Source organism: Montipora capricornis, chromosome 3, assembly GCF_036669925.1.
Source record: "Montipora capricornis isolate CH-2021 chromosome 3, ASM3666992v2, whole genome shotgun sequence".
In the NCBI taxonomy this organism is placed as follows: Eukaryota; Metazoa; Cnidaria; class Anthozoa; order Scleractinia; family Acroporidae; genus Montipora; species Montipora capricornis.
Window position 1 is genome coordinate 64,942,841 of NC_090885.1, and position 13,071 is coordinate 64,955,911.

Genomic DNA, 13,071 nt, shown 5'->3' on the forward strand with positions numbered 1-13,071 from the left:
ACAGTAAATATATATTAATAACATATATCAAATTAAACAACTTTCAGACACCCTACATAATTTATAGCATTAACTAGTTAAACACATCTCAACACCTACCTCCAACTCAGTATTCGAGGGAGAAAAAATCTAAAAAAACAATCATATCATGCAGTTACACTGTACTGTAACAACATGTTATTAAACCTTAATTTATTTATTATTTACATATTTTTAAAGATAACAATAATAATTATTATAAGAAGAAGGGTTTAATGTGACTAAATGTAATTATTTTAGGCTAATCAATGTGCCAAGCAGTCTCCTCAATATTATTATGACCCCTGCCATGTGGTTGCTTGTGAGCTTTAGTCACCATATTTGCATTTGCTTGCTTTGCTGATCTTTAATGATCATTGCTTTGGTCAGGACCTACTTTGCAAAATTTAGTACCCAGCCATTCCCACCCCATAATAAGTCCAGCCAAGGTAAGTATCAGGTTAGGCGAGTGCTGGTTGGTGCCCACTTAGTCATGCAAACCTCCCTGCCATGCCTTGTATTTCCACAGGCCCTTACCGACCTCTGATGGCACCAGTTCTCAAGCTCATCTATTGGCAAAGAGTTTGAACAGCATTGCACAACTCTTACATAAGATGAATCCAGTAGGAACAAAAACAGGCTCTTTCAGGAAGCCTATACATGTATTTTGTATTTATTACTTGTACTCCACTGGTCATCTAACTTTTGAAGCTTAAAGGGGCACTGTCATGCTAAATTTGCTATTTTTAGGTCAAAACTGGGTAAAATCTTGACTAATTTAGTGGTGTAGCTCACAGGTACAACAGTCCTGACAGCCCACTGACAAGATATGAAATATACTTATGGCCCAAAGAGCTATTCATATAGCAAAAGGTGGTTTGCCCCTTTAAGGACGGTGCCTACTACTGTTATTGTGCAAACGTCTTGCGAATCTCGAGATACTCAGGTTTCCTATCCGGAGAAAGTATATCTTAGTATAAAGTATTCTTGGTATCTAGAAAGAAAATTGGGGGTAATCATGCATTTTTGAGAGATAATGAAACTTCAATTTGAGAAAGAAGGCCATTCATTGCTTTGTATTTTAAAGTTCTTTACAAACATTATTCATGAATTATCTTTGAAAAATGCTTGGCTACCGCCAGTTTTCTTTTTGGATTTCCATAACACTTGTTAAGATCTACATTTCCTGCAGAATTATAAACCAGGGCAAAAATATCTTTGAATTAGTAGGTACTGCCTTAAATACTCCAATGTTACTATCTCTGTAAGTACTGTAGGAAACTAAACGAATAATAATTTTTCTTTCACTTTCCAGAACTCACCTCTCTTCGAACAGCTTCCCACAGCTGTCCCACATGTTGAAGTAAGTAAGTGCTGGGATACACCTCCAAGCAAGCCGACTGAGAGAACATAAAAACAGACCTTTTACATGTAGCTGTAGCATTTTTACCTCATGCAAGAGCAAAATGTACAAACAAAACTTAAGGCAGCACTGAGCATTTTTCAAAATGCAGCTGCTTATCTCAACGTAAGGAGCAGAGTATAGGGGACACTTTCTGTGACATAACTTACTTATCTGTATCCCCAGACAGGAGTGATGTTGATGTTAAGAAAAAGAACCAGGGGAAACTTCATGATCAGATATGATGTACGAAAAGGTGCGGTCAATATGCACACTTTTTTTTCAGGCTTTTTTGCTATTATTTCTTTTGCAGGTGTAATTGGCCGAGCAAAGACTGGATACTACTGGTAGTACTGAGATTGTCTTATGGCAATACACAATGGCCAACACGTCAGCCAACAGTCAACCGACTGTTGGTCAACTGTCGGTCAACTATCAGTCGACTGTGGGCCGACTGTTAGCCAACGTATTGATGGGATCAGATTCATTACCATTACCCAATGAATAATGGTATTAAAGTTCCTATCAATATATAGTGTATAATAATAATATTATTATTATGCAAAGTGATAGCAGCACACTGAAAACTGCAGCACATTGTACAATACTAACCAATGTTAATACAATACTAACCAACGTTAAAAGAGAGTCAATTTTCGCATTGACGATATCAGAAGACAGTTTCTCCATCAGAAGTGGCAGGCAGAGCTGCAGAATGAAAAAGAAAAAGAATGAGATTTACTTCACACCTGGGTTGCTTTACTTTAATCACATGCAAGATTATAATCATTCTTATTGTAATAATAATAAAATATTATTGTAATTATTCTAAATGATGATGCTGATAATAACAAAGGCGTTGACAGCAAAAAAACTGTTCAATACACCTTATTCCAAAATGGCCGCCATTTTAGTATTCTTTTGTTTCTATGCAAATTAGCCCTTATGGGCTCCCTTTCAAACGTAAAATTCAAAAGAACATTTAACCTTGAACGAGGCCATAAGGGTCGATTTGCATGGAAACAAACAAATACTGAAATGGTGGCCATTTTGGAATACGCTGCATTAACAATGATTGAGATGGTCAACACTCATTGCCATCCCTCAAACCAACATTTCCCTTTTTATTCAACTTACATGACGTACAATCTACTTCAGACTTCAAGTCTACTTCAAAGAAACAAACATTTCAATGTCCAGAGAACATTCAGATTAGGCGAGCCAAAGTGTTGAACCCGGATCGATGGGTTCTCCTTGCATATTCCAATACCCACTAGACTAACAAGACAAGCTCCTGGAAAATTGCATTTTTTAGAGTATTGACATAGTAGTACCCAGCAAAACAAGTAAAAGCTAACCGTCTTCAAAGCTTCTCCTATTAAGATGGGATATTGCATCATGTAATTGTAAGGAAATGTCCAATGTCAGTTTGACGGATGGCCATTAGTGTTGACCGATTGAGACGGACTATTTTCATTTTTTTCTTTTTTTCATTTACACATTTATCTACATGTTTGCCCCAAGAGCAAAATGAGCTCATCACATGGGGTTTACAACTAAACTATTACCAAATAAGATAAGCCAAAAAAGAAAGTTTTAAGTTAATTGGGTTAATTATAATGACCACAAAAAGAAAAAGAAAAATGTTTACTCTCTTATAAAGTGCTGGACATGAAAGGCACGGTGGCCACAAGGTTAGTGTGCTCGACTCCAGATTGAGTGGTCTGGCTTCTGGTCCTGGCCGGGGACATTGTGTTGTGTTCTTGGGCAAGACACTTTACTCTCACAATGCCTCTCTCCACCCAGATGTATAAATGGGTGCCGGTGAATTTAATGCTGGGGGTAACCCTGCGAGCATCCCATCCAGGGGGGAGGAGAAACACTCCTAGTCGCTTCATGCTACAGAAACCGGCAATACCGTAAGCGCCGGCCTGGTGGACCTTCTAGGCTCGTAGCAGACTTCACCTTACCAGATAAGATAAGTCAAAAAAGAAAGTTTTAAGTTAATTAGGTTAATTATAATGACCACAAAAAGAAAAGGAAAAATGTTTACTCTCTTATAAAGTGCTGGACATGAAAGAAAATTTCAGCATTTTCATTATTTGACATGTCAGAAGAGCCAAACAGAAAAAGTTCAACTTTTTGCGGTTCAGAATATTGAGACCACTGCCCAAAAGCTGTGCGAGCAGCAGCAGCGAGCAAATCATTATCAAGGATTAAGTAGACCAAGTGGTCTATAAACAAGTCATTGTGTGAGCAAAATGGCACAGACACTACAAAGGAAAGGGGTTGGTATGCTTGATCTCTGTTTGTCCTTTCCCACTTTTCCTTCACTAATCTCTTTAATTAGCTTTCATGCCCTTGCAGAATGTGTCTCTGTGTCTTTTGTAAAACACAACCAACCACAGCACACCGCCACTTGTTGGCATAGTTAGTAGATGGGATTACATGTACTTTATGTCTTTGGTTCTTAAACCCAGGTTCTACCTCAAAACACTTTAAATATAATAAGTCATTCCTTACAATAAATCACATAGGATTTTAAAGAACCCACATAAAACAGAGAGGAGAGTCCCAGAAGAGGAGGTCAATCTCTTCAGTTGAAAAGGGGCACAGTCTTTAGAGGCTGTAATTACTGCACAGCAAGAGGTCAAGTAAAATCTTTTGAAAAAACATATGAAAACAGTACAATCCCATTAGGAAAAGACTGACCAATACTTGTATTTGAATCAAAAGGTCTTATGCTAGCAACTCAAAATTCATGAATATACAGGGGTAAACCATCTTAGGACAATAACAGGGCTATTCAGATATTACAGATTTTCATGGAATCCAGATTATGATAAACTGGAAAATACTTGCATCAACAGCTTACCGGAGCAAACTGGTTTGAGGCTGCAAGACATTTACGCAAACTTTCCACTAAATCATCTTTCTTTATTCCATAGGGATCATCTGCAGGCTGAAAGAAAAACTTGTTTTGTTAAGTTTACACTAATACTTTAAGATTGCTGCCTATGCAGCATATATATTTTTATGCTTCTGATTCCTACATAGAGGTTAGACAGCCTTGTTCAGAATATTTTTTTAGAATTCAGCTTTGTTTTGACCAGGAAACTCAAAATTGAAAGTCCTGAAAGACACACACCCATCAAAGTTCACCAAGTACTTTATAGGGAGTCAAGCTGAGTTGTAATATTGAAATATTGATTACTTTCCTTAACAGGCCAATCTTTCAAATTCATCTGATTTTGTGTACTTCTCACTTGTACCTTTTTTGCCTCTTAGGACACCATAAAATATTTCTTGCAAGGAAAAAACTGTAGTCAAACCTACCATGACATCACAACCTGGTTTTGGACCAACAATCTGTGACAAAATACCTTGAGATACTTAACTACTTTTTCGGATAGGAAACACTTTTTCTTTCATGTTACAACAAATTCCCTCCTCATCAACAAAAACCCCAGGGCTCCACCCCTGAGCAATGTTGTATACCTCAAACTTCTCGGACATGACCAACTACCAACATTGGTGGGGGAATTTGGGGGGGGGGGGGGGATATGGGGGTCAGGAAGGAGTCCTGTAATGAGTCGTCAAGTTAGCAGTAGATTAAGAAATGAAAGATAATTATTGTCTCAACACTTTTGTCGCAGATCGTACATGTAGGTACATGTACTCTGTCAAGTCTGGAAGGTGTGGGTTGTCCTTCCAAGCTATGAGCCATGCTTCAGCCTCCAGAACAAAAACTAGTAAGTAAAACATGTCAGGCAGCTTACTCATTAGAGAACATGAAGTCAGGAACTTTATTGACAAAAATAAACACATATGTACAACAAAACAAATATAATAGTAGTACAGGTTTAAAACACTTACTGGTGTGAAATCAATGGGAAAGTAGCAAGATGTTACTTCAAATAAATCTTCAACAAATAGATCTGCAACAAATGAAATCATTGTTGAAGAAACATGCATGTGAAAAAAAGAATGGCCAGAAGCAAAATTCATTTCATGATTAATTTTGTGTGCCAGCAGTCAACAGTTATACTATTGTTTAAAATTACTCTTTCTTTTGAGGCAAAATTTCAGTTCAAGGTCAAACTTCAATAAACATGTGTATCACAAATCAAATTAAATCATGCTGCACCAGCTGAATTCACAGGAAATTTAAAGTTTCCTCGCTGTTTGGATTGTACTTACCTATTGAAAAGTTTTTAACTATGACTCTGACAAGATCAAAGACAACCAGAAGATTTCTTGGGTCCTACAATAAAATAACAGCTTACAGTGTTTGAAGATGGTATCAATGGCAGTACATGCCAGAAGATGCAACATTCATCCCCTGCCAGTGTAATTTTATGGGTAAAAAGCTTTTGTAGCACGCTGATTGACCAAGTTAGGGGGCCACAAATAATATAAAGTACTGCCTATAAAAATTATTTAAAGTACCGGTATTCCTTGCATTACATGTATTTAAGTTCAGTTTTTTACAGCTCATTTGTGTAGGCGCAAACTGAAAAAATTCATGGGGCGTAACATTGATAAGCTTTGCAGCCCTCAAAGTCACGAAGTAAGAGGTATATTGTATTTCCTACTGTAGTCAAAACAGACATTAAGGTCAGTGAAGGTCAAAATTGGGATCTCCAGTTCTGAAAGATAAACCCAAGCCAACTTACATGTACATGTTGCTTTGCTCCTCCCAATGTGCACAATAATAGGTACCGGTAACTGAGATAGACTTGATTAAAAGGTTATTGAATGGACTTATGGTACTTTTTATCTGAAATGGCCCCATTTTATTCCAAAATCCAAAACACACAAATCTTTCCACAGACCTTTTCTCCATCAACAGCTTGAATAAAACCAAAGACAAAATCATTTCCAATGGTCACAAGAACTGGAAATTTAGAAATCAAGAACACTGGTTGTAAAACACAACTTAATGAAAAGCAATGATTGAGGGAGTGAGAAGAAAATCCACTTGACTAATGTGAGCAACTAGAAACTTAGCTCACCTTTTAAATGCTTGTTTAATAGAACAGCAAACAAATTAAATGTAATAAATCTTCCCTCCTTCAGCAAAGACTGTTCATCAAAAACAAAAAAAAAACACAAGGTGACAGACTAATGTTATGTAGTAATAATAATACAATTATTATTATTATTATTATTATTATTATTATTATTATTATTATTATTATTATTGTAGTCTATAAAAGCTGTAAGAAAAATACAAATAATTCTGACAAAAAATAACAACATAAAGATAATTATAATTTAGATTATAATGGTGATGATCTTAAAGACAAAAATTAATATGGAGAATGTAATCCCCAAACTCCAAATTTACATGTGAATAATTAAGTGTTATATGAACACTTAAAAATGAAATCAACTTAACTCAGGGACTGGTAATTGTTTTAATGATGGAATACCAGGTGGGAAAAGAACAAAGCTCTTGTCAAAATTAATGTTTCTGATCAATCATATTTAGTCCCTACTGTTTAATAACCCATTGACCCCTCAAATTGAGTCTTTTATAGATTTTACTCTACAGGTCTAACGCCAGACGATTTTACTCGCCAATGGGGTGCGTCCTAGGGCGTTTGAGATGTGAATGGTTTAAATTACATTTTGAGTGATTATTAATAGAGCGATTTTCAATTTCAAGTGTTGAAGGTAATTAGCGAATTACTTTGGTTTTGCATTACTTCACTCAGTGATTGGTTCATAGTTCTCTCTTCAATTCTCTTAAATTTTGAGTGATTACTAATACGCCCCAACTTTTCATTGCAGAAAATCAACAACTCAGATTTCCACTTCAGGATTTGAAACTCCCCATCCTCTGAATAAAGATCACTTCCTTCAGACAAATGCCACAAAATCAACAAAAATGTTGGTTTTTAATGAGAGGAAAAAAGTGGAGAACCCAGATCAAGAGCCAAGAGACACAACCTACAGTATGACAACTAGCCTGCATAGCAATAAACAACAATGTTTCCATGGGGGAACATGCCAGGTTTTCAAACTTGAGAATACACTGAAACGCTTACTACACCAGCCTCCCAATCACACGTTCTTGGGGTTTTGTCGTGAACGCATTCCTGCCCCACAAATGTCTGCTAAAACAAAAAACCACTTCTATTCACCGGCAGTTCCCTCTCTATTTAAAGAAACCAATCAGCATTGACTAATGGTGTTGTAGATAGCCAATCACAGAGTCATGCAGCAGCTCTCATAACATATAATGTGATTGGCTCGATACCCTAACCCAAAAACAAAAGACTAAACAATTGAAACAATGACTTAGACTTAAACAATAGAAGCTGATTACAATACCAAACAATAGCAGGGTACGAGAGCTGCTAATTACTGCTTTGTTTTCAGCTTGGGTATCGAGCCAATCACATAATACGTTACTAGAGCTGCTACACCACCCCAATCACATGCTGCAAATTAAGAATGCCATATAAAACAAAGAGTTTATCTAAAACTGGAAAATGCTCTCTGATTTGTCTGTAATCCATGAACAAAGTGGTTTTTCGTTTCAGCAAACGTTAGTGGAGGAGGAAAGCGTGATGAAGCCCTAAGAACATCTGCATGGGAGGCTATTGCTACACAGGCTATATGACACATACTCATTATTTGACTCTTTCTAATGCCAGACGATTTTACTCATCAATGGGAAAGCCCCAAGAGTCAACCGGTTAATCAGTCACTGAAAACCCAGTGACTCCCAAGCCAGCCTGAACCAGCCATACTGTCTTTATTTTACTCTATCTAACGCCAGACAAATTTTACTTGTAAATGTGGAACCCCCAGGAGTGAACGGGTTAAACCAGAGACACATTAATAAAGTCAAGCACTTCCACAAACTCCCCTCAACACTTTCAAAACAATTTTAAAATTTGGCAATCATTTGGGAACCAAAGATAGAGTACATCCTTTGTCTACTAAGGATCAAGTCCAAACCTGATACGCTTGGCTTACATGTAATGATAATAATCTTTGTTACCTGGATGTGGACCTCTTTAAACACAGTCTGAATTATTTTCAGACAGTCCTCTTCTGAGAGGTCTTGATTTGTGGCCTGTAAGAAAATAATTGGAATGTGCATGTCATTTTCAATAAAATAATAAAATAATGCAATATTATTATTATAGTCATTTCATCGCATTATTCACAAATGTTGACTCATTTATAAGTAATATTTAATTCACCATACCAAGGAAAGTATGCCAAATAATGCATGAGGAGTTATGCTGTAATGATCTTTCAGTCTGTCGCATAGGAATTCACTAAACAAAGCCACTAACAAGAACAAAGAAATTAACAAAATTAGTAAAATTAACAATGGTGACTCAGCATAAATAAAAAAATTCTAGTTAATTAATGTGATAAGGGGAACCAATGTTTTGAATCCAAAAAAAAAAAAATACAGAGCTCTGTATTCATTTTCTTACAGATGTAGCACCTTCATAACAACATACTGATTAGAATACATGTACTTATTAAAAAACCTTCTTTCTCTTGAAATGGGAAACCAACAAGACGATGCAAGACACTGGCAAGAAAATGGACTCCAACGCATCTTTCATTTACATCACTGCTCGTAAGTTGTGGGCTGTAAACAAAGGCAACAAGAGGAACAGAACTGATAATTATTGTAAACTCCTACATGTTAGCCTGCAAGCAAGCTCCCTCGCGGGGTGTGGCACATGCCGTGAGAGAGCTTGCTCTCAGGCTACCTACATGTATTCACTCAAGAACTGAGTATCAAGTATTTACGAGTCAATGAACCAATGAGTCAATGAGTCATGAGTCAATGAGTCAATGAGTTAGTGCAGTTACCCTAACCCATAAAATGAAAGCTAAAATTTCAGAGAGTGCTTAGGCCTAATCACTGAAACGAGGGCTTAGGCTTACTCAATAAATTATTGCTATATTGACTGTGTCTCATTGACTCATGACTCATCGACTCATTGACCATTTGACTCATAAAATAATCATGGGACCTCTCAAGAGCTATGTTCCCTTTAACCCATTGACTCCTGGGAGTGAGACTTTAATAACAGATTTTACTCTGTCTAACGCCAGCTGATTTTACACATCAATGAGGGTAGGTTCAAGAGTCAACAGGATAAGGACGATGAGTTTCAATAGGCCACTTCCGAGTTCACGTCTGCCTCGTCTTCAAAGCGAGTCTAAGTGCGAAGTTTTTGTTATGAAAATTAGCTTTCATTCAGATGTAAAGTAGAACTAATTACCATCACAAAAACTTTGCACTTAGACTCACTTTGAGGAGGAAGCAGACATGAACTCGGAAATGGCCCATTTCAGAGCTATAATGAAGACCATTACAATTCAAGAAAAATCAACCTAATGTAAATGCACATATAAAACAAGAGTGTTAAACAAGGCATGCACCATGGGACCTCAGTGATGCAAAGTATAAGTGAATACTTAGATATAAGAACTAATATTAGTTTTCCCATGGGTAAATGACGTCAGCTTACAGACTGTCGGGGTGGAGGTGGGGAGGCAGGACAGCCTTTGGGGACGGGAGTGTTTAAGCAATTTTCCTTGGCAGGAAATTATGTGGCAGCGTTGCACTTGGCAAACCGCATTTTTCTGGCGAGAAATCAAATTAGTGAAGAGCAATAGGATAAAGATTAAAGAGAAGAAAAGAGTATGAGAAGAGGTGCCAAAATTTGAGAAATTTAAGCAAAAAAAGCCTCGAGAAAAGTAGAGGAAGGAGAAGAACAAAAAATTACAATGGAGAACACCGTAAAGCTGAAAGAAATAGAGCGAGAGACAAAACACTAATTTACAACGGTTGGCTTCCAGGTAATGTATTTCTTCTGAACGCCATGCCTTACTGCCTCACATATTTTGCGAAAGTCGCAAAAAAAACAAAGAAGGCCTGAAAACGTTTGCAATTTCGTGTTGACAGAGATTCTGACATATTTCAACAATCACATTTATTGGCTTTTTGTGAAATGGATGTCCAGTTGTGAGCTGCTTTGTTTGACTGTGAAATTGCAGACAAGTAAGTGAATTTACCACTCTTTAGCTTGACTTTTCAATCTGTAGTAAGATTTTTGCTGTTGTTCTGAACTGAAGAGAGAGGGTGTAAAGATTATCAGTCAAACGGAAAATGTTGTGAAAGAGATTACTGTGCATGTAATTTCAGTTTTAGTTGTTGATTAAAATTGTTGGTTATTGTTTGCAAGACTTGTTTGTTTACTGCTAACAGCTGAGAGGTGTTTGATCATTGTAAACTGTATACACTAATTACAATATTAATTTTGTACTTTATGCAGAAGCATAATTATTTCCATATACACTATATTGCTTTCTGTGGTTGGAAATGGGAGCTCTGCTTTTAGGTTTGGCTAAATCTATATATTACTCATATGCCTGATGTTTGTCACCATGAACAAATTATAAAGATGATGATCATAAGCTCTGTGCCTAGTTAGATGGGGGGTTAGGTGACACGCCCAAGTGGGGTAACACGTCTAAACATGTTATCTTTCATTTTCTTGAAGTGTACTTGGGGCCCAAGTCATGCTAAGTCTGCCAGGTGGCACAACCACCCTGGCAAACTGGCAAACTGCAAAGGAAGGAATACCACTTAACTAGGATCTCGTGTTAATGTGTCACTCATACATGTAGCTTAAAGGTACCTGTAGGTACACTTATACAGCAGGTACATCGTACGCTGGTTCCCTGGGGTTGCCATTATGCAATGAAAACCTAAAAAGCTACTTTTTCATCAACAGTTTACCCACCCTAGGTCGCCCATCTCTATGTTAACAGGGCATTGGGTAGTTATTCCACCACAAAACCCTTCACTCTTATAAAGAACGACAATTCCATATCCATGAATCTCGTTTTTTCGGGGACGAACTGAAGCTAAGGACATGATGCAGACAAGATACGTATGTGGTTATTCGGCCCAGTTAAACATCTGAATAGATGAAAGCCGAGCCAGTGACTCTTGGGATAAAATAACCAATCGTCTTTCAACCATGCGTGTCAACAAAAACAAAGTTTGATGATGTAACACTTACCCCAAATCTTCCACCAAAGTAACAAGTTCTATGCGTTTGGTACGAATATCTGTAAGAAATAATAACCTTTGTAAGAAGATGAAACTTTTACATGATATATCGACGAAGCTTCTGTACCCTGAACGATCTCGATCAGACGTTGCTCAAAGTTTTCTTCGATAAGACTGTCTTTTTCTGCGAGTTTGGCCATTTCAAATTTTTCGCCATGTGATTGATTGAGGCCGGGGGAGGACTCGGTTCTCATAGAAGAACAATACAATACAGGTCCTAAATGCGTGCAGAAAAAAAAACACGTACAATCTTGGTCTCGGTTCGTCCTCGGTGCGAAGGAGGCTAGGTCGAGTGCAAACAACTCCCATACTAATCCTCTGCGAAGAGAGGAGAAAAAGCCAACCACGTCTGATTGGACACGATATGACACAAGTTTAGAGTTCTAAAATAGCTTCTGGAAACAGGATAATGATAAGTGGAGCGAGCTTCTTTGTCGGTCTTTGTACAGCCCGCGTCTCAAACAAAGGCCTTCAAAAGAACAATTTTGGACAAAACTCTTGGGAAAAAATTCCAGCTTAACTTAAACATCATTTGACATGCACTCACAAAGTATATTTCTTCCCCCCCCCCCCCCCCCCTTTCTTCTCCCTTATACCAATGTTGATATAAATGTGGTGCAAAGTACTGTTGAACCCTTGGGCCGTTTCTTAACCAGCATTGAAATAGGGGGGAGAGGGAAAAGTAGGAGGAATTTAATCTTTTATCACAGAAAAATTAGGGAATGATAATTTTATGGTGGTGCCACATTTTCTTAACTAGTTTAGTCAGGAGCACATTAGTAGGAGAATTCCTCCGAATTGACTTGTTGATCGGGCGTTTTGACAAACCTGGAGCCCGATTTCCGATGACCAATCGCTTATTTCGCGAACTTGATCTCTGTTACGTAATGTGAAAAATTCTATGCCTTCCTTTTATTACAGCTCAATTAATGTTTATAACTGTGATGATCTACATCTTGACATTTTTCGTTCCGCGGCTGAAATATGTTTTTATACGCGTCATATAGTCAGTTCATGAATTTTAGAGTCAGTCAACCTTGAACCCAGGCTCTCTCTCCTTTCCTCCATTTCCTCTCTTTTCCTCCTTTCCTCGTTGCGCGCGCAGCACACGTTTCTAAAATTTCCCTTTATGAAGTCACTTTTTTGAAAGTTCTCCGCCAAAGGTGCGAAGTAAATTTTATGTGCCCTGCCAAAAGTAAAAAAGATATTGATGGTGACAAGAAAAAACGTCACTATTCCAATCTATCTTAGGAACAGGTGTGTACCAAGCTAAAGGAAAGACTTCAGGTTTATAATCAAACGTCTGTAATTTGATGGTTTGGTCATCTGTGTGCTGATTTTTACTCTTTTACCATAATGAAAGCAGTCGGTAACAACACCGGGACGGATTTTCACAACACCCTGTGATCAAAAAAACCACTTCCTTTTTTCCTTCAGATTTTGAAATTGTGTTTGTTTAACACCTGACTGGCAAAATTTTGAGCTTTGATTTTTATCCAAAGGCCGTTTACTTTGAGTGTAAGTT

At 37.4% G+C, this 13,071-nt stretch overlaps 1 protein-coding gene across 1 annotated transcript in view; it reads right to left on the minus strand.

Moving 5' to 3' along the window:
• Positions 1–11,714, minus strand: part of LOC138043722 (MMS19 nucleotide excision repair protein homolog) — a 35,770-nt gene extending 24,056 nt beyond the window's left edge. Inside the window, exons 1-13 of the mRNA XM_068890131.1 lie at positions 11,614–11,714; positions 11,497–11,545; positions 8,941–9,044; positions 8,646–8,731; positions 8,436–8,510; positions 6,436–6,505; positions 6,256–6,317; positions 5,621–5,684; positions 5,297–5,358; positions 4,296–4,382; positions 2,054–2,128; positions 1,341–1,418; positions 100–129 (exon numbers count right to left, since the gene is read on the minus strand). Coding sequence (XP_068746232.1) covers positions 100–129; positions 1,341–1,418; positions 2,054–2,128; positions 4,296–4,382; positions 5,297–5,358; positions 5,621–5,684; positions 6,256–6,317; positions 6,436–6,505; positions 8,436–8,510; positions 8,646–8,731; positions 8,941–9,044; positions 11,497–11,545; positions 11,614–11,686 — 915 coding nt within the window. The 5' untranslated portion in view covers positions 11,687–11,714. The remainder of the gene's footprint in view (positions 1–99; positions 130–1,340; positions 1,419–2,053; positions 2,129–4,295; positions 4,383–5,296; positions 5,359–5,620; positions 5,685–6,255; positions 6,318–6,435; positions 6,506–8,435; positions 8,511–8,645; positions 8,732–8,940; positions 9,045–11,496; positions 11,546–11,613) is intronic.
• Between the last annotated feature and the right edge of the window lie 1,357 nt (positions 11,715–13,071).